The sequence below is a fragment of the Saccopteryx bilineata genome, chromosome 2, assembly GCF_036850765.1.
Source record: "Saccopteryx bilineata isolate mSacBil1 chromosome 2, mSacBil1_pri_phased_curated, whole genome shotgun sequence".
In the NCBI taxonomy this organism is placed as follows: domain Eukaryota; kingdom Metazoa; phylum Chordata; class Mammalia; order Chiroptera; family Emballonuridae; genus Saccopteryx; species Saccopteryx bilineata.
The window spans coordinates 6,023,771-6,044,959 of record NC_089491.1 but is presented as its reverse complement, the minus strand read 5'-3'; the positions used below and the strand labels follow the sequence as shown (position 1 = coordinate 6,044,959).

General features: G+C 57.4%; 1 protein-coding gene across 2 annotated transcripts in view; it reads left to right on the top strand.

The window, feature by feature from the left end:
- The window catches only part of HMCN2 (hemicentin 2), a 142,173-nt gene that overhangs the window by 18,078 nt on the left and 102,906 nt on the right, over positions 1–21,189 (top strand). For both annotated transcript variants that reach the window (XM_066255946.1, XM_066255945.1), the window contains exons 5-14: positions 7,941–8,112; positions 8,748–8,854; positions 9,718–9,838; positions 11,633–11,896; positions 14,968–15,112; positions 15,636–15,757; positions 17,953–18,225; positions 19,327–19,468; positions 19,943–20,070; positions 20,778–20,891. In XM_066255946.1, the coding sequence (XP_066112043.1) occupies positions 7,941–8,112; positions 8,748–8,854; positions 9,718–9,838; positions 11,633–11,896; positions 14,968–15,112; positions 15,636–15,757; positions 17,953–18,225; positions 19,327–19,468; positions 19,943–20,070; positions 20,778–20,891 (1,588 nt within the window). The remainder of the gene's footprint in view (positions 1–7,940; positions 8,113–8,747; positions 8,855–9,717; positions 9,839–11,632; positions 11,897–14,967; positions 15,113–15,635; positions 15,758–17,952; positions 18,226–19,326; positions 19,469–19,942; positions 20,071–20,777; positions 20,892–21,189) is intronic.

The following is a 21,189-nucleotide window of genomic DNA, read 5'->3' as shown; positions in this document are numbered from 1 at the left end:
CCCATCGCCTGTGTTCTCCTCCTTGCCCACTGCCACCACCCTGCTGGCTTTTGCTATTTCTCCAGTGTCCCATGTCTTTCCTACCCCAGGGCCTTTGCTCATGCAGCTTGTTTTCCCTGCTCGACCTCCCCTGGCTCCTTCTCATTTTTTCCAGCCTTAGCTGAAATGCATCTCCTCCGAGAGACCTTCCTTGATTTCCTGTCCAAGACGAAGTTCCCTTTCATACCTTCTCTCGCTCCCTGTGCTGCTGTAGGTCATTGTAATTGTACAACTGTGAGCTCCCTGAGGGCCGAGCCAGTGTGCGTCCCGTGTGCTACTGTCTCCCCAGCACCTGCACAGCCACCAGCACAGAGCAGGTGCTTGGCGAATAGCTGGTGAGGGGACAGACAGATGGACAGGAGGTCCCTGGGCCTGAGGCCCCGGGGGGAGGGAGGCGAGAGAGGCCCCAGCCTGGAGACAGCCCTGCCGGCTCCTCCTGGAGAGGGCTCCGCATGTTGTATATTTATGGCCGGAGGAGAGCGGTCCGGCCGTGTTTAGATTAGCGTGCCTTGCCTCCCCGCTGACAGATGGCGTTTATGGTTCTCTGAGACACATTAGGCTTTATTTTCTGGCATGTCTGTCTACTCTGGCACCAAGCCGGCCGAGTGAGGGTGGAAGTACACTTCACAGTGCGGGGATAGCCTGGTCCTGTCCTTGTTTCAGGGGAGACTGGTTTGGGCCACGGCGTGGGAAACGAGTCCAGGGGCAAGTCCGATGGCAGGTCCAGGTCGGGCGGAGGACGGCTTGCCCAGGTGTGGGGCTGGGGTCCCCTGTTCTTTCCCTGGAGGAAGGAAAACCAGGGTGCACCCCACCCAGTCTCGGCCACGGTGCCAGGTTCCTGCCCTGGGAGCCCGGCTGGGCAGGGCTTGGCGGGAGCTCCGATGGCCAGAACGAGCTGCCTCTGGATAGGGTCCTGGATCCCTCTCCCGCCTGGACACACGGCCCTGTCGTTCGTTAGTTTAATGCATTGGACCTGGCCCCTTCCAGCTGTCCCCAGACATTCAGCAAGCCTGGGAAAGCGGCTGGGGCAGCCAGGGCTGTGGTCATCCTTCTAGGAGAGGGAACGGGGCCTTCGGCCCAGCCGGGGGGCGCTTCCGCTGGGAGCAGGAGTTCTGGGAAGCGGCAGGAGTCCCCGGACTGCACGTGGGGCGCTAATCCTTCCACCTTTCCAGAGCAGGCCTGGCGGGCAGGGCAACACGTTCTGCACACCTGCCTCCTTTAGACTGCTGAGCGTCTGCCACCTGCCCTGGCGGCGTTCGGAGCTGGACCTGGAGGGACACTCCGTCTAGCGAAGGTCCCAGGGCTTTTTCCAGTTGTGGGGCTGGCCTCACCAGTGCTGGGGATCGCCTCTGGGGCTCTGGGGTAACTGAGGAAGGTGACGGTCCCCTCCCCCTGGCAGGGTCATTTGGAGCCTCTGCCATCCTTCAGCAGACGGGGTTGGAGGGGCAGGGGGAAGGGGGCAGGCAGCACGGTCCCTGGGGTTGGCCCTAAGGTGTGCAGTTTTGAGGAAGACTTAGCTAAGGTCCAAGAAGCCACTTGTCCCAGCACTGCTGTCCTACAGCCTCGCTCCCCGCTCAGTGTACTGTCCCCAGCCCCAGTAGACTGGGTCAGAATTTCCGGGCAAACCTCATCAGCCTGCAGCCTTCCTGAGCCCTGGGAAGTCTCCTTTGAGGGACGCAGACTCTTCCCCTATCTGGCACCAGCAGGTACACATACTGTAAATTGCCCAGATTCTGTGCATCGACTAGGGGAAAGGTGACTGTCTAAGACGGGGGCGGGGAGGAGGTCTGAGCAGGTGGTTCTGATTAACAGATCAGGAGACACAGGCCCCGGAGATGACTTCATCCTGGACCCTTCCCAGAGGAGGAGGTGTGGTGGGGGGTTCAGGCCACACACTCGCTTCAGACTCCAGCCCTGCCACCTGCCTGCAGTGGGACCTGGAGCCCAGTGTGCGCCTCCCTGGGCCTCGGTTTCCTCGTGGGTCAGGAGAGCCCCTGCCTGCTGAGATGGCCGTGAGGGGCAAGGGGAACCCTGCGTGGGAGGCCCTCGGCGCAAGGCCGGGCACCGGGAGCCCTTGGTGAGGGTGGGGACGGCTGTGACTCCAGCCCCGTGCTTTGGTGTGGAGCCCAGAATACCCCCCCCCCCCCCAGTTCCAGTGAAACCTCCTGGACAGGTTCTCAGGAAGGTAGAGCCCGGGACAGGTGCCCGGGGGCCCGTTGGCAGGGCTGGAGCTCTCTCCCCCTCCATGCCCACGAGCTTCCTGATGCTACAGGGCCCAGGACGGAGCCCTCGGTTTTCTGAGCTGTGGCTCTGCAGCCCACGCAGGTCCTGGCTTCCCCTCTCTGCCTGCTCCGCCGCCTTGGCTGTCAAGTGTCCTGAGCAGAGCCTCGGGGGATGATTTATCTGCCTTGAACCAGCTGAGCAGCAGCCATCTGGCCCAGGGAGCAGGCCCAGATTCTTTCATTTCTTCCCCATCAGTGACAGAGAGATGAGCCCCGATGCACTGCTGGCTCCCAGGCTCCCTGGTCCAGCTAACATCTGGAAGCCATTGCTTTCACCAAATAAACACTAAGCTTGCCTGATGAAGGCTCTCTTCTCGGAAGGCTCCCTGGATCCCCCTACGAGCCCTGGGGGCATCCCAGGGGGCATCCCAGGGGCCCGAAGGCCTTGCTCCCAGGTCTGGGCCCAGACAGAGGGTCTGGCCTCGTGGAGGGCGAGAGGGTCAGCCCCCTCTCCCGGCTTCTGGGTGGTGATTATCGTACAGGGCAGGCCACCTCCTGGTGAGGTCACTGGCATTCTGTCTCCTCTCAGCCCTCCCTCTGGTTCAGAAGCCTAAACTCCTGGGCCTCCTCCCTGCATCAGAACATTCTAGAACGCGCTTCTAATAACAGTTGTAACACAGTAGCAGTGTGACTTATCTGGGTGGTTGTTAACTGGTACTGCCACCACCTCCTGGCAGCTTTGCTCAGTTATGATTTCTACCTGACCCGTGGCCCGGCCTGGCCTGGCCCAGGAGCAGACAAGGCCTGGCCCGGGGGGAAAACGTGATCACAGAGCTGTTATTTTGCAGTCGGGGGAGTTGCTGCGCTTATTTTGCCAGCTTCTGTCCAGCTGGGAACCTTGGCTGCTGCTCCCTACCAGTCCACCCCCACACAGACGAAGAGTCTGGTTCCCATTCCTTGGTGAAGACAGGTGGGACCTTTTCAAGGGAAACGTTACTTAGAAAGCTAGGCGAAACAGAAGAATGAAGTCGTTCTAAGCAGAAAAACAGCTGCGTTTTCAGAACACAAGATTCTTATCTGGTGATAACTTAAATCTAGCTGTAAAATCTAGGCACATATGTTCTAGCTCAGTCTGAAGAAAATATATGCATTTTCTAAATCTTGGGCAGTTCTTCCAATTCCTGTTCTTTCTATGGAAGATCACACGGTCGGCAGAGCTAAAGGATAGTGATTTAGAGCAAGAAGGGCCAACCGGGCCCTGGCCGGTTGGCTCAGTGGTAGAGCGTCGGCCTGGCGTGCGGGGGACCTGGGTTCGATTCCCGACCAGGGCACATAGGAGAAGCGCCCATTTGCTTCTCCACCCCCACCCCCCCCTTCCTCTCTGTCTCTCTCTTCCCCTCCTGCAGCCAAGGCTCCATTGGAGCAAAGATGGCCCGGGCGCTGGGGATGGCTCCTTGGCCTCTGCCCCAGGCGCTAGAGTGGCTCTGGTCACGGCAGAGCGACGCCTCGGAGGGGCAGAGCATCGCCCCCTGGTGGGCATGCCGGGTGGATCCTGGTCGGGCGCATGCGGGAGTCTATCTGACTGTCTCTCCCCATTTCCAGCTTCAGAAAAATACAAAAAAAAAAAAAAAAAAAAAAAAAGAAGGGCCAACCTACAGCATGCAAGACATTACCTTCTAATGCCGTCTCCATGGCAGACATTGCTAATCAACCGCAGAGCTTTTTAAAAATTGAAACAGAATGTGGCTTCTCCTTTCTTCTTCAAACAGTATTCCATGAAGCTGCAACAGGCTACCACTATGGTTGCTCAGGTATATATAGGGTGGGACAGAAGTAGGTTTACAGTTGTTCCTATGGGAAATCATACAACATGTGTTTTTATTTATTTATTTATCTATCTATCTATTTATTTATTTATTTATTATTATTTTTTCTGAAGTTGGAAACAGGGAGGCAGTCAGACTCCCCGCATGCGCCCGACCGGGATCCACCCGGCATGCCCACCAGGGGGCGATGCTCTGCCCATCTGGGGCATTGCTCTGTTGCAACCAGAGCCATTCTAGCGCCTGAGGCAGAGGCCACAGAGCCATCCTCAGCGCCCGGGCCAACTTTGCTCAATGGAGCCTTGGCTGCAGGAGGGGAAGAGAGAGATAGAGAGGAAGGAGACAGGAAGGGGTGGAGAAGCAGATGGGCGCTTCTCCTGTGTGCCCTGGCTGGGAATCGAACTTGGGACTCCCGCATGCCAGGCTGACGCTCTACCACTGAGCCAACCGGCCAGGGCCTCTTTTTTATTTTTAAATGACGTTTACTTTAAAAAATTACTATGAAAAGTGTCAAAGCAATGGGAAACTAAAAAGAATGCACGTGCCAGCTAGATTCCGCAATGAACACTTCTGCTCCACCTGCTTCATCTCTCCCTCTACTTTTTGCCGAGTTGTGACGCCTTATCCGTCAATAACGCAGCGTGGGTTTTAAAGAAATGGTCTCCCACGGAACCCTACGCTATCATCTAATTCATAGCGCTTTGCTAGTCCCACCTGATGGTGAGTCCATGCTCAGATTGTCCTCCTTGTCCTCAGAATGTCTTTTACAACTGTCTTTCTCCAACTGGGACTTCACTGAGGGTGGTGCGTTCCACTTGGTGGTTATGTTTCTCAAGTCCTCTTACATCTGGAGCAGTCTATGCTTTTTTTTTTTTTTAATTCCCCTAACTTGTTGAAGAGGCCCTGATTTTTTACAACGTCCCATGTTCCGGATTTATCTGATTATTTCCTTATGGCGTGAATTTCTCCATTTCCCCTAAACTGGGAGTTAGCTCTACACGACCGATTCGATGGAGGCCGATTAGATTTCTTGGCAGGAACACTTCATAGTTGGTGCTGTGTGTATTCTCTCTGACATCACACCAGGAGGCGAATCATGGCTGACCGGCCTGCTCTTGTTGGTGATAAGTCTGATTCCCGGGTTGAGGTGATGACAGCCAGCTCTCTGCATCACAGGGCCGTGTTTTTCCCTTTTATGACTCAAGTGGTCTGTGGGGTACTTCTGGGGCTCCGTGTGGACAGCCAGTTCCCCCCTCAGCCTTTCATCTGGCGGCCGGTCGTAGCGTCCACTGAGGATGCTTGTCTGGAGCGCCTAGTTCATGAGGGGGTTGCAAAATGATGATTTACTAATTGCATCATTCCTTCCACATTTATTCGTGGGCATCCTTCCATGAAGAAGAGCTGTGCTTCTCCAAAGCAGTGATTTGGTGTCTCTGACGCCCGATTTCTACGGAAAGGGCGGGACTCACACTCGTTCCTTCTCTTTAATCGAGAAGTCACTGTCGGTGACAAGTGAAGTTTTATGATTTTGAATTTTGCATTTCCTTTTGGAGCAGTATTATGGGCACATGGATTATATAATTCAGTGTGTTTCCATTGATTACAGTGATTCTATTGGGGGCTCAAATTGTACCAAATTTAGCCAGTGGGGGCTCCTGCGAGCCGGTTCCTGTGACCTTTGGATATGTCCCCATTCGGTTTGAGAACTTCCTTGCTTTATGGAATTATCAGTTGTCCTAGGCTTAGCTTGTCAGTTGTCTGCCCCGGACTTGGGATCAGCCATTTCTCCAAGAAATCCTAGTGGGGAACAGTACTAAGAAACCCCCGGGTTCTCGATTCACTTGGAGTGCGGTTATAAATGCCGTAGCTCTTTTTTACACTTGCCCAAGAGAAAATCTTGGTTCAGAAGACATGAACATCCTCCTCCTCTGCTTTACCCTACTGATACAAAAACCAGTTCCACAATCCCAGTACTGACAGTTCTGCCCACCTGACTCTACTAACTGAAGGTTACTTTGTAGCTCTTTTTGTCCTCAGTATGCCTCCCACGGAGCGGAGCGATTCTGGCTGAGCCCTGGCTTTTCAATTCACTTGAAGTTATTTTCCCCTCTGTGGTTATGGTGCCAGTTTGTCCTACAGTCCGGTTCATGTTTCAGTTTGTCTCAGTTTTAGGGTTTGCACGCGATGCTTCCTTCTCGTAGCCACTTGGCTGGGAAAGAGAGGTTCCGGCTGGAGGAGCCCCTACGGTCCCTCTTTCCTGGTTTTCCTGCCGGAACCTGGGAGGCTTGGTGTTGGACAGGAGGAGGTGTGAGCTGGGGGCGGGGCTGGCGGAGTGAAGCGAGTGCTCTGTGAACGTGTCCGTGTCCGTGTCTGTGTCCGCAGGCGAGCCTGACGCAAGCCCGATGGCCCAGTTCAGGAAGCGTGTGCCCCGCTCCAACATGCTCAGTGAACACAAGCTTTTTTTTTTATTTTTTAATTTATTGATTTTTAGAGACAGATAAAGGAAATCAGAGAGAGAGAGAGAGAGAGAGAGAGAGATCCATTTGTTGTCCCGCTTTATTTAGGCATTTACTGGTTGATTCTTGTGTGTGCTCTGACTGGGGATCAAACCCCCAACCTTGGCGCATTGGGATGATGCTCGAACCAACTGAGCTGCCCGGCCAGGGCCCATACATGCTTCCTGAACACCCACTCAGCTCCAGCCACTGAGCTTGGGCACAGCAGAGGGTCTGCATCTCCATGGGGCTCCCAGCCTAATAGGGGAGACAGGCCTGCATCTAATACATATGAGCAACTGGGGTGCAGATGGCTGCAAAGGAGTGTACCCCGGGGAACCCAACCTGGCTGGTGTTGGAGAAACTTCTTCAAGCCGAGCGGTGTAGAGTAACGAGGAGCTGGTCACCGGAGAGGGGCCGTGCATGGTGGGGGCTGCCTAAGGGGCCGTGGGGGCCCAGCCCAGCAAGCCAGGGTGGGGGGAGTCAGGGGCACAGTGATCTGGGGTCAGGTCAGACAGGTGAACTATGGAACACAGGGTCCTGAAGGCCATGGTAAGGATTTGGAGGAACCAGATAATTTTGTGCTCAATGAGAGGCCGTTGTAGACTGGATCCAGGGTTGTTAGCATGGGGTCCATGCTTTCAGGAGAATAGTCCTTGAGGGAGATGGAGAGCCCACTGAAATTGTTTCTAAATGTTTACTTAAGTGGGATGGTGTTCTGGAGAGAGAGTCCTTGCCTGCTACCTGATTTTCAGGGGGACTGGTCCAAACCATGTCAGGTTTTAGCATGAACAGGCAATTATAAAAACCAAGGATGTATGATTGCTCAATCGTACAAAGAGAAACAAAAGGAAACTGTCTTTGGTGTCCTGCTCGGAGAGAGCACTGCACCTTGATGGGGGTGTGGTCTGAGGTCCCTTGAGGGGTGAAAGTGAACTCCATTGGTCCAGATCTCCAGGGTTCATCCATGTGTAGAAGGCATCAGGAGGGCTTCCTGGAGGAAGTGATGGGTGCCCTAGAAGTTGGCCAGGTGAAGAAGGAAGGAAGTGTCTTTCCAGCAGAAGGGCACTCCTTGCTCCCGCCTGCCAAGCTGAGTCCTCTGGATGTCTTAGTTCAGGTGTCACAGCTCTGAGCCCACAGGCCAGGAGGGTACTGATGTGTGCTTTGAGCCTGCTGGGACTCAGAGGGGCATGAGGTGGCCTCCCAGTGACCTGGAAAACCTGTATGTTGCCTGAAACCCATGGGGGTAACCAGATTCTGCACACAGCTGGCAGCCTGTTAGGGACCCATCTTGGGTGGGCTAACCACAAGCAGGTGTCCAGGTCGCACGCTGGTATCAGCGCCTCACACCTGCCGCCCAGGTGCTGAAGTGGGTGGAGTCAGCGATCCAGGCCTCCAAGGTGCACCTGCTGTCCACGGACCACGACGAAGAGGGCGAGCACACCTGGAAGATCCCCTTCGACCCCAGCCTGAAGGAGGTCACCATCGCCCTGAGCGGCCCGGGACCTGAGGTCGAAGTCCGAGACCCGCTGGGTATGTGTGCTCCTGGCTGGCCTCCTCTTCGAACCGGAGATGGAGCTGGGAGTCAGGACGGGACAAAGAGGCAGACTAGGGGTGGCAGGGGTTTGGGCACAAGACTCTGGGAGCAATGAGGGCGGGGGGCTGCCAGGGGGCGGGCAGAGAGGGTCCCTGTGGTGGGTGAGGAAGCAGGGGGGCTGGGAGAAGCCAGGTGAGGGGGTAAGATCAGGGCAGCCCTGGGGCGGGAGGCTCCCACGGGGTTTCCCCACGCTCTCTCAGTGGGTCCCTACAGTGGCACTGTGGCTCAGCAGGGCAAGAATGAGTAGCACGTCCTCAGATGGGAAGCTGGGTTCTGGGAGGAGGAGTGACTTCTCAGTGTGATTTGGACCTGGCCACCTGGCTCCACGGTGCTCCGAGGATGTCATGAGTACCCCAGTCTAGAGGCCGGGTGTATGTCCCCGCACCCGGGGAGGGATGAGGTGGAGTGCAGAAGGAGGTGGAGACCCGAGCACCACCAAAGGCCTCTTGTTGGTTTCTCTGGGAAGCCTGAGGCTGGTGTTTGGAGAGCCATGGGTTCCTGGGGACAGAGTGGGGCCTCTGCCACCCCCAGGAAAGTGTTGGGGACTGAGCAGTCATTGGGGTTTCCACAGGGAGGATTCTGAAAAAGGATGAGGGCCTCAATGTACTTCTCAACATCCCTGACTCGGCCAAGGTTGTGGCCTTCAAGCCGGAGCATCCTGGGCTATGGTCCATCAAGGTAGGGGGGCTGCATTCCTGGGCTGTGGGGGGCCCAGCTGCATGGGGCTGAGATGCCATTTCCTTCCTGCCTGCCTCAGGGAGCCTGGGGTCCTAGGAAGCAAAGAGCTGGAGCATGGATGGTGATGTGGTCATATCAATAGAAGTAAAGGGTCAGGAACAGAGGAGGAGTGTTCCGCTTTGTGATAGAAGAGGAAGTGGAGTGGTTTGAGTTGGTTAGGGAACACTTAAGAAGGACTTGGAGTATCCTGAGGTCGGTGACTGAGTTGGCGTGTGGCTCGGAACCCTGTCCAGTGAAGAAGGTACAAGAGAAGTGACCTTGGGGGGATGGCTTTGAGGAATAGGTCTGGCAGGGGGAGCGAGGCCTGCTCTAATCTGCAAGGTGCTGGAAGCCGGGGACAGGGGGCAGGCCGGAGAGCTGACAGAGTGTCGCGGGTGCAGCCGGCTGCCTCCTTGGAAGGAAGGACGGATGCGCTCCTGCTGACTGGCACAGATCTATGGAGCATTTGTGGAGTGCCAGGCACCGAGCCAGGAGCTGCAGGTGGAGTCGCTGCATTGACCTCTGCCTTTGAGGCTCTGAGCATCTTTGAGCCAAGATCTCTAATGGCCAAGGGAAGGCGAGGGGTCAATGCAGGGGGACAGACAGGTGCTGGGGTTGGAACTGGAATGGAAGGGCAGCCTCAGGAGCCCGCTCAGGACAGTGCTGTACTGGGGCCCCAGGGAGCAGGTACTTTGCTCACGTGTCTGCCAAGGTGGGAGAATGCCAGGTGCTGACCCTGGGCTGGGTCGGGTTGGCCCCTCCCGCCCCGGAGCTGGGGTGATGGGGTCGGACGCCGCGGTGATGCGGAACTGGGCTTGCACTAGGTCTATAGCAGCGGCCGCCACTCGGTGAGGATCACAGGCATCAGCAACATCAACTTCCGAGCCGGCTTCTCCACGCAGCCCTCTCTGGACCTCAACCACACCATCGAGTGGCCCCTGCAAGGTACCTGCTCCTGGAGCGGCCTTCCAAAGGGGGGGGTTGCCTCTGGGAAGTGGGGGCTCTGGGGGCCGCTGTGAGTATACGACTCTGGGAGGGGCCTGGCCCCGGCCGAGTCCCCACACCAAAGGCAGCTGAGCCCCAGGGTACATCCCAGCCCGAGTGACCTGGTGACATTTACCTTTCACACACGCTCCCTGCCCCCGAAGGCCTGCAGGACCTTATGCTGCTGATCTCACACCTTCCCCTTTCTCTGGGTCAGACTCATTTATCAACAGCCTCACTTGCTCAATTTTCCCCTGACCGTCAGGCAGGTCCAATCAGCTGCGAGGTACAGGCGAGTGGCTAGCTTCCCCGAGCAGGAGGATAGCGCCTGACTCCACGGAGTGAGCGTCCCGATGGGCGTGTCAGAGCTCTGCAGGCTGGCAGGGTTGGTGCCGTGGGGGCGGGGGGGGGGTGTTGAGTTGGAGGCACAGGGTCCGTTTTCGGCTTGGAGGTGGCCCGTGTCCCCTCCCCGCTCTGTCTGAAGGAGGTCGGCCTCAGCGCAGGCAGCGGCTTCTGCCTCAGGTCGCCAGGGCTCCATACCAGAAAATACCATCTACGGGCCGGGTCAGGGGTCCCAACTTATAGTTTGGAAAGTATGGTCCCAAGTGATCATGGGGTACTTGGATGATTTTGCCGGGAACAGCTCGGAAGAGCTATGGGGGGGGGGGCGGGGGGGACCTAGACCAGGTCGGGCAAACTTTGGACCACGGAATAGTGACCAAACATGGTGCGTACCAGACCCTTAGAGCCTTTTTCATGTAACAGGCCAGGGGATGGGGTTCATGTGTGCCTGACCCTCTTGGCTTTCTGCTTTTAGTAAAGGTGAGGGTCCCAGACACTGTTTATAAAGAGAAAGACAGAGAAATTACAAATTATAAGCAGTGGTTGGCCCTTGGCCCCTGTACTGGCGGCCTCAGGGAGTGGGGGGGCCGTGGCTCACTGGACAGCGAGCAGGTGCCTGGACCCCAGGGCGCACCCGCTACATGCCGATGGCTGACCCTTGGGACTCAGCACTGACACACGCCATTTTTCAAAGGGATCTGGGCTTCTAGATTTTTATATGCCTTTTCCAGATTATTCCATGTTTCTTTAAGAATGTTAAGGCATTTATTTTATGGACCCTACCAACCAAACCCACTCGTCCCTGGATTGTGATGTCTGAGAGGGAAAAAAAATCAATAACTGTCTGAAAAGGAAGATACCAGACAAAAGTTCCCAAGTTAACGAAGGAAATGATGGAACCCCAGCTCAGTTCTGTGCTCTCTGGGGGCATGTGAGAAGCGTGTTTGCAACAAGGCAGAAAGGGAAACCAAGGAAGCAGCTGAGCATGGGCAGAGAAGGGGCAGGAGTCAGAGTTCGAGTTCCCAGACCAGGGCGTGTTCTCGTCTAGGGCGTCCCCAGAGCCAGCCCGAGGACGGCCCGGACAGAGTTCACGGGGAGGGTGGGTGGAAAAACCCCCGCCTCTTCCCAGTTTCACTCCAGGGGAGTCCAAGTGTGCAGAGTGGAGGTGGTGCAGTCAGGGGAAGCCACGGGCTGGCGTTTCAGGACCACGGACAGCAGCAAGCCCCTTCCCCTCCCCCCCTGGTCCCACCCCCAGCATGAACTGTCCCAGGGAGGAGAAGGCCAGGGAGCTGGAGTGGGTGCAGGAGGGCCAAGCCGCGGATCCCTGCCTGACGGACCTGGAGCTCCTCTCGGGGGAGCGTCCGGAGCCCAGCACGGACGCCAGCACCTCCTCCCTCGCCCTCTCCTCTGCAGGGGTGCCCATCTCCCTGGTGATCAACTCCACGGGCCTGCCGGCCCCTGGCCGCGTGGACTCGGTGGAGCTCTCGCACAGTTCAGGGAGGCCCCTCCTGACTCTGCCCACCCGGCCGCTCTCCAACGAATCCGCCCATCAGCTGTGGGGCGGGCCGCCCTTCCACGCCCCCCGGGAGCGCTTCTACCTCAAGGTGAAGGGCAAGGACCCTGAGGGGAACCCCCTCCTTCGAGTCTCCGGAGTCGCCTACACTGGGGTGGCCCCAGGTGAGTGTCTCTTACAGCCCGAGCTTTTTGTCTCACTAGTCAATCCATTTCCTCCTGGAAGCCTTCCTTGATTAAATTAAATTTGGGAGTGCTCTTTAGACTGCTGTGGGCAGCAAGCTCTGCAAGGTATTATGCTGGGTACTGAGGTGCTTCAGATACAGCCCTCAGCTCAAAGGTTTGTACGGGCTCATCCAGCCACGCACGCATTCACCTATTTACCCATACATACATCTGTCCATTCATACCCACTTATCCATCCACCCACCCACCTGCCCATCGAAACATCCACCCACTCACCCACCACTCACCCACTCACCCACTCATCCATCCAAATATCCACCTACCCACCCATTCATCCATCCAAACATTTACCCACCCACCCACACACTCATCCATCCACACATCCACGCATCCACCCATCCACCCATGCCTTCATTCATTTATCTACCCATTCATCCACCTTCCCACTCCTTAACTACTCATGCATCTACCCACCCACCCCTCCACCCACCCTCTCACCCATCCACCCCTCCACCCACCCACCCACCCACCATCTACCCACCCACCCCTCCACCCACCCACCCATCCATCTACCCACTCACCCACTCACCCATCCACCCACCCACCCCTCCACTCACCCACCCACCCACCCACCCACCTACTCACCCACTCACCCATCCACCCACCCACCCCTCCACTCACCCACCCACCCACCCACTCACCCATCCACCCACCCACCCCTCCACCCACCCACTCACCCACTCACCCACTCACCCATCCACCCACCCACCCCTCCACTCACCCACCCACCCACCCACCCACTCACCCACCCACCCACCCATCTACCCACCCATCTACCCACCCACCCACCCACTCACCCACCCACCCCTCCACCCACCCACCCATCTACCCATTTATCCATCTATATTCATCCACCTGGCCATCCAACATTCATTTTGCATCAGTCATGGTGCTGGGCACTGTAGACACAACAGTGGGCAGGGAAGTGGGTTTCAGTATGTTTTTTCATGATTATAATCAGTATCATAATTATAACCACGGTCATACTAACATAGTCATCATTTTGAGCACTTCCTATGGGACAGTCCTGAGCCAAGCACTTGCCAGGCTTTAGCTCATTGAATGTTTATAACATTTCTGAGATGTGTTCCCTTTTTTACAGATAAAGAAAGGGTTGCTTAGAGGATCCATAAACAAATGCACATAGTGAGACACTCTCGTGGTGCTCACAGTCTGCCCCAGGAAGTGGGAATTGTGGGCCAGGGCCAGCCATATGCGGCAGCTGCCATGACTATTATGTGTCATAGGCACAGGTCAATTTGTGGTGCCATCTTTGGTCGCGTTGCAGTGGTTCCCACATGCGTTGGCTTTTCGCTGATTTTCCGTGTGTCCCAGAGGTCTCTCGTCCGGGCTGGGTGGGGTCTCTGGCGTTCCCGCTCTGCCTCTGGTCCTTGAGGGCCATCGGAGTTCACCGGCCATTGGCCTCCTTATTGGGCTCCATCCCCTGCTCCTGCCCACTCGCTGCCTTCCCATGGGGGTGGCCAAAAAGGAGCTCACAGAAGTGGATGCCACTGGTATTCCAGCATCTTTGCTGGCGATCTCAGCTTGGGGCAGACTCCTCCGTCCACTTCCGTAGAGGGCAGGGGGGCACTGAGGTGCCCATGGCGAGGTGGAGGACTGTAGGACACTTCTCTCCAGCCTCCTGGCCTCTGCTCCCCCACAGTGGTCCCTGGCCACCCCACCCCCGCTGGGCCTTGACAGCTCTGAGAGGAGCTGCAGGAAGGAATTTCAGCAGGAGGGTAACAGCCTCTGTTTCCCTCCCCGGTTCTCTGAGACTGATCTGAGAGCTTGGAGTTCAGCTCTGGTTCCTGGTCTCCATCTCAGCTCTAGATTAAAGTGTCTGTGGGGCAGGGAGGTGTCTGCTTTGGCTTTTTGCTTCCCACTCTACCTTCCAGGTGCGGGAGGCTGGGAGTTTGGCTGAGAGCAGAGGGCAGGCTGTGGGTCTGGAGACACGGGGTTGGGGGACTGGGCCTGGGCTCGCCGGGCTGGCCTTGCAGAGGCTTCCCGTGTGTGTGCACGTGCGTTGGAGGGGGGTGAGCGGCGGCTGCTTTGCACACAGCTGAGGACGTGACTGGATGGTCCGACACCCCTCTTTCTTGGGAGGGAGCCTGGAGCATGATGTCACACCCTCCCACCCCCAGCCCTGTGCTCAGAAGAGGTCTGGCACATTGTCCAACCCTCACAGTGTCTCTGGTGGGAATGGGGAGCGGGCAATCCAGGGTTGTGGTCACCCAGCAAGGTGTCGATGCACCACCACTGACCCAGCTGGGTAGTATGCAGCCGTTCCCATTGGAGTAACTTCGATAGCCAAGGGCAGGCTGGGCCGCCCCCAAGCCCAGGGTCAGGCGAGGGAGCAGTGGTGTCTGCTGGGGCCCCAAAGGGCTCATCACAAGCTGTGAGATTTCATTGAAGCCTCTTATTTTGTCTCAAAAATGCGTGTGAAACTTGTATTCACAGCCATGCTCCAGCTATGCTTATTTTTAAATAAAGAAAAAAAAAGACTCTCCTCCAACATGTTTTGGTAGAGCTGGCCCTCCAGGCCGATGAGCAGTCGCAGCCCTGCCCCCACCCCAGAGAGCCCAGTCTTTCACCAAGATTTCAGTTCCCACTTCTCTGTCTGGAGCCACTGAGGAAACAGTGGCGCAGACTAACCAAGACTTGTCACGAACCGTAAAAGCAGCGAGAGCTTTCCCTGACAGAGCTCGCCAGGCCGTGGGCACAGGCCACGTGCTTTCCACGCACGACCTCTCAGCAGCTCCTCGTGACAATGCAGTGAGGTCAGCGCTGCGAGTCACCCCACTTCACAGAGGCGGAGACCGAGTCTTGGAGAGGTGAAGCGACCCACTCTCAGTGACCACGGGATGGCGGAGCCGGGTCGAGTTCCGGCCTCGGGCTCCTGGCCCATCGCCGTGGGTCTGTGCGGCTGGGTGTCGTGAGGACAGGCCGTGGGGCGGCAGGGAGGACTCCTGAGTGCCAGTCTTTGCCTGCAGGTGCCCCCCTGGTCAGCATGCCCCCCAGGATCCACGGCTACCTGCACCAGCCCCTGCTGGTGTCCTGCTCAGTGCACAGCGCCCTCCCCTTCCGGCTACAGCTGCAGCGGAATGGAGCCAGGCTGGGCGAGGAGAGGCACTTGCAGTGAGTGGCCGCTGGCCCGTTGTCCTCAGCCACAGGGCTCCTGGGGTCCTGATGCCCTGCAGGGATCTGAGCGGAGTGGGTGGTGGCAGGGGAGGGACCTTGGTCTCAGTCATATTGTCCTCCAGGGCAGCCCAGCCTGGCACCTCCCAGTGTGGCCAGGGAGGGGCGAGGGTGGACCCCGAGACTCCCACCTCTGCTGGGCCTTCCTTAGCTCCCACAAAACTTAACCCGTGCAGGGCCTGGCTCCCCCGGGGTCAGGGCAGGGAAGACCCTCTGAGCACTGCCCTTCATGAGTGGAAGTCCAGGGCCCAGAGGGGAAGGGACTTGCTCAGAGTCACTCAGCATAATGTGGAATTTGCATGTCCTTGGCTGCCCACTTCTTCTGGCCAAGCCTCCAAGAGGTTTTGGGACCTCCCACATGGGCAGGGGCAGGGGAGCGGGGTCCCTCCGAGGGCTGAGCGAGGCTGGGGGACCCTGACTGGGTCAGGGTGATCGTGTGTCCCCAGCTGTGGTGTGTTCACAGGGAGTCAGGAAACAGCAGCTGGGAGGTCCCGCGGGCCTCCAAGGCCGAGGAAGGCACGTACGAGTGCACGGCGGTCAGCAGGGCTGGGACCGGCCGAGCACAGGCCCAGATTGTCATCACAGGTCTGTCCCTCCGCGGGTTGCCGCCCCACCCCCTTCCTGACTCTTCCCTCTAGGACTTCCTCCCGGGGTGTTTCCATCTGTGGGGGAGCATGCCAACCAGCTGCTGGGGACTGTCCATCACCCAGGGTCCGGCTGCCCGTGCTGCCACCTGCCAGATGGCTCTGCCTGTGGGCTGTCTCACCCAGGGTGACCTCACGCAGGTCTCCTTTGGAGAGAGGCTGAGACCCCCACCTCAGGCCCTGCTCTCCCTGCCCAGCCTTACTCATACCCCTGACCTCATGGTTTGGCCTTTGGGATGTGGCCAGCCCCCAGGCGTTTCCAGAGGCCACCGTCCGTCTCGCAGTTCCTGATACCTTATGCCTCCGTGTCCCCCACTGGGATGGCACCCTCCGGCTCAGGAAGGTTGAGAATGCCACAGACCATCTTGAAATGAAATTGGCTTTTTGGATATACATACATACATACATATATATTTTCCCCCCTGAAGTGGGATTGGGGGGAGGGGGGGAGGCAGACAGACTCCTGCATACGCTGACTGTGATCCACCTGGCATGCCCACCAGGGGGCGATGCTCTGCCCATCTGTGGTGTTGCTCTGTTGCAACTGGAGCCATTCATTCTAGTGCCTGAGGCGGAGGCCATGGAGCCATCCTCAGTGCCGGGCCAACTTTGCTCCAATGGAGCCTTGGCTGTGGGAGGGGAAGAGAGAGACAGAGAGGAAGGAGAGGGGAAGGGGTGGAGAAGCAGATGGGCGCTTCTCCTGTGTGCCCTGGCTGGGAATTGAACCTGGGACTTCCACACGCTGGGCTGATGCTCTACCGCTGAGCCAACGGGCCAGGGTCCTGAAATTGGCTTTATATTTTTAAACTATGGACCTCAGCTGTCTGGGAGAGATGAGGAGGAGCCCGACCCTGTGGAAAGCCAGGCCCTCTCCGTTCTCTAAGTGCATGTTCATTTACTTCCTTCCTTTCAGACTTTATCTCTGTGTGCGTTTCAACAAAACTGGGAGACTGGTGTACACGCTTATAACAGACTGAGTGTTGATCGCCTCTGACAACACAGCACATTAGCCGATATGCTGACGGCATGAATTAACCAAACTTTCCTCTTTGTAAATGATGAGCACAGAGGAGGAGAGCGGTGAAGAAAGCTTGTTCCCGTTGCTTAGACTTAACTATCACTCATCATGTGCTTTATCAGCTTCTTCTCCTTCTGGCTAAACTCTTTTCATCCCAAATTCAGGGCTTGTGACTCCAAGTCCCTGTCATTGTCTGATGCACTACAATCAGCTTCTACAGGTCCCCCCCCCCCCACAGCACACAGGCACCCGTGTGCAAGCTGGCATATTGAGGTGCATGGGTGGAACACATTGGCGTAAATAGACTTAAAGAGATACAATACATTTCAGTATTTATCTCTTTTGGAAAAAAGTAGATTTTCTCACCTAATATTCATGATCACGCCTAATAAATCAAATGGTCATGATCACGCCTAATAAATCAAACAGTAATTAATGCCTTAGGGCTGTTGAATTCCGTCCATCGTCACTTTTCCCTGTTTGCCCCAGCGTGTCAGTGTCCACTTCGTTTCTGTGGCTGCCAGAGGTCACACGCTCTTGCCTGGACCTCACAGCCACTGGCCCCGGAGCCTGTGTGGGTCCAGCCTTTCCCCTGCAGGTTCTCAGGCCCGTGTCCCTGGGGAGACAGTCTCTAACCCCATCACTTCTCACGGCTTTTTCTTGTCGAGGTAGAGGTTTTCTCTGCTTTTCCCTCTCTTGGGCCGGAGGTCTCCGTTCCACGTGAGGATGTTATCATAGCCCTGCTGTGTGCACAGAGAAGAGCTTAGCACTCAGTATTCTTTCCCTCTTGAGGGTTAGTTAAAAACCCGTGCTTTATTCCCAAGGGTACAAATATTGGCTCAAAGGGTGTGAAGAGTGGAGTAGCTTTTGTTAAACACTGCAGGTGGCTGTGGGGTGCAGAGCACACACACGCCATGCTGCCCTCCGTGGGTGTCTGATGGCGACAGGGAAATGCGCCCTCCCTGGGCGGCACCATCCCGGCTGGTGGGCAGATGCAGCTTAGCCTCTCCTGAGGGGTACAGCGCTGGGTTCCGGCGTTGGGGCATGACAGGCGGCCTGCAGGTTGGCGCCCTCCCCACATCAGCCCCTCAGAACCTCCCCTGCTCATGTTCCTGCAGACCCTCCGCCACAGCTGCTTCCTGTGCCCAACGTGACCGTGTCCCCGGGGGAGACCGCCGTTCTGTCCTGCCAGGTCCTGGGAGAGGCCCCCTACAACCTGACGTGGGTGCGGGACTGGCGAGTCCTGTCGGCTTCGACAGGCAGGGTCAGGCAGCTGGCCAACCTGTCCCTGGAGGTCAGCGCCATCATTCCCAGTGACCGCGGGCGGTACCAGTGCATAGCCAGCAATGCCAATGGGGTCACAAGAGCGTCCGTCTGGCTCCTGGTGCGAGGTGAGGCTCTGCCTGCCATGGCTGTCCTCCCAGTCCCACACATGACCTAGTGTTCACCCCCAAAGCCCATCGATCCATTCCTCTGCCCAGACAGCACCTCCGTGCAGGCAGTGTCAGCCCTTGCAGTGTCCTCTGCACTTCAGAGAAAGAGGAGCCTGAGCCTTCTAGCCCTGTGTCTCGTGGTTCTCACTCTTGGGAAGTTCCTCCTCTTATCTAACCTAGATTTCTACTGCTGTAGGCCAAGCCAATTTTATTGTGTCCTGACCTTTTCCCATGCTATTGAGCACCTCCATTGTCTATGCTGCCCACAATATGTAGGACAGGGAGGGAATACTGGAAATGTCTGAAAACCCAGAGATCAGATGTGCTTGGCAGGGGCTGGGCAGCACTGATTAGACAGGGATGGAGGAGACAGTTGGAAGAGTACCCGTTGTGGAGTTTTAGGACTTAGATGTGGCTTCAGGTCTACCAGGGTTTAGACAGACCCTCTTCCCTGGGGTGCTGTTTCCCCAAGTGTAAAAGTCAGGGGGTTGAAACAAGTGTTCTCTCCGGTGCTTGTAACCCTTGATTGGATGCCTGGGGTGTGTGGACAAGGATTCTGAGACCATATCTAGACTGCTGTGATGGGAGGGGCGTGTTCGCCATTTTTAGATGGGGAGTCGGTGAGGTCTGTTTGAGCTTATTTGACCAGTCTGTTGTGCTTTGAGCTTGTGAGGGCCAGGACAGAGCCCAAGTTTGGGGTCAGTCCTTGTGCAGGCCTTGAGATCCACTCAAGGTCACTAGAGGCGAGGACCATCCAGCCCTGGCATCTGCCCAACATCTCCCTAAGCCTCTCCAAGGTGCTCAGCCCAGAAGGGAACTCCAGGGAGCTCGAGGCTCCCGCTGGGGGGATGCGGGGGGAACTGGTCCTCATGTACCCTAGGGGATGTCCTGGGTGGCTGCCGTCAACCCCACGCCCCAAGGGAGCCTCTCCTGGAGAGTCCTGTGCCTCTGCCCTCTGTGGCTGTGGGCGGGGCAGGGCGAGGGTCCCAGGGCTGGGGCCTGGCACAGCCTGGCTGCGCTGACGGCCTCTTTCCTGCACGTCCACTCTTTGAATGACAGAGGCCCCGCAGGTCAGCATCCACACCAGGTCCCAGCGCTTCTCCCAGGGCGTGGAGGTGAGGGTCAGCTGCTCAGCCTCTGGGTACCCTGCACCCCACATCTCCTGGAGCCGTGACGGTCACACCCTGCAAGAGGACAGCAGGTGAGGGGCCCAGGGCCTGGGGCTCTGGGACTGGGAACAGGTAGACAAGGCCTCCCAGCGGGTCCATCCAGCCTCAACCTTCTTAGCCCGAAATGGGGAGTAGCATCTGCCCTGCCTTCCTTCTGGGATCATTTGAGACTCAGGAACATGATTAGTGTGGAAACATGATGATGCCTCGGGGCGGGCCCCGGGGTCAGGAGCCGTAGCTACAGAATCCAGCAGACCTGTGCTTTGGTCCTGCCTCTGCCCAGTCAGGCTGCGTGGCCTTGGGCAAGCCACCACCTTACCTCTGAGAGGCTCGTGAGTGACAATGTCTATAGTGCCGGGCACACAGCTCAGCACGAAGGAAGCCACGTAGAATGGTGGTCCCTGGTGGTGGTAATGAATATTTTATGGATGATGACTGAAGCCACCCTCGCTGGACCCGACTAATCAGCCTCTTGCTGTTGAACATGTTTTATGGCATGACCCCAGAATCCGCGTGGATGGCCAGGGAACCCTGATCATTCAGGGAGTGGCCCCAGAGGATGCCGGGAATTACAGCTGCCAGGCTGCTAATGAGGTCGGCACAGACGAGGAGATGGTCACCCTCTACTACACAGGTACTCGGGCTGCGGGCATCTCAGGAGAGAAACTTCCCTCCACAGATACTTACTGAACATCTGCTATGTGCCAGGCGGGGGGGGGGGGGCACAGCCATAAACTCATGTCCCCATCTAGTGGGTAGGCACACATGCAGACCAGTACGGCACTTTCGGGTGGTAAGAGTGGGTAGAGCAGGGTGGGGTGATGGGTGGGCACGCAGGTGGGGAGGAGAGGGTCATGGCTGCCACCCATGGGAGTAGCTGAGGCCTCCGTGAGACCCAGGAATGGGACGCTACTGCACACAGAGGGACCGGCGGGGTAATGGCTCTGAGGCCAGAATGAGTGCTGGGGGCTTAGGGGCTGCCAGGGGGGCTGGTGTATAGGGGAGGGGGGATGGCATCCCACACAGGGCATTTTAGGACCTTGTAGGGTTTTGGCTTTCAAGGCAGGTTCGGTGAGGAACAACAGGGCGGGCGTTTGGGCCAGGGGTGACTGGCTTTATTTAGTTTGAGATCCTGGGTGGGAAGCTTGTAAAAAACCTGAGCTGCGTCTAAGTCTTTCTGGGGTGACTGTCCCCAACTGGGGGACGGGGAGCAGGCAGAGGGCTCAGTTCCACCTCTCCCCCTCTCCCCGCCCCCGCCCCCTCCCCAGCTGTGGGAAGCCACATTCTCATTCTCGGGAGTTTGTGGGGTGGTCCCACATTTCCCACCTGCTCCCCCCACAGACCCACCGTCGGTCTCTGCCGTGAGTGGCGTGGTGCTCGCCGCTGTCGGCCAGGAGGCCGTGCTGGCCTGTGAGGCGTCCGGGGAGCCGCTGCCCCGGGTCATCTGGTACCGAGGTACGGGGGTGGGGTGGGGAGAGGGGCCTCCAGACTGTCCCACTGGGGCCCTGGATCAGCTTTCCAGAACGGTCATTGGCGGGGGGGGGGGGGGGTTACTCCTGATGGGATATCGGGGAGAAATGGCCCGTTTCAGCAGCCCCTGTCCCCACCCGGAGTGCACACAGCGGCTCGGGAGTTGGGAGCAGGTTTGCATTCCGACTCCCCTGGGTGACCTTGGGCAGGCAACCTGGCATCGCCGAGCTGGCTTCCTTATCTGGAAAATGGGGACAATCCGAGATGACCGTGAGGGTTAAAT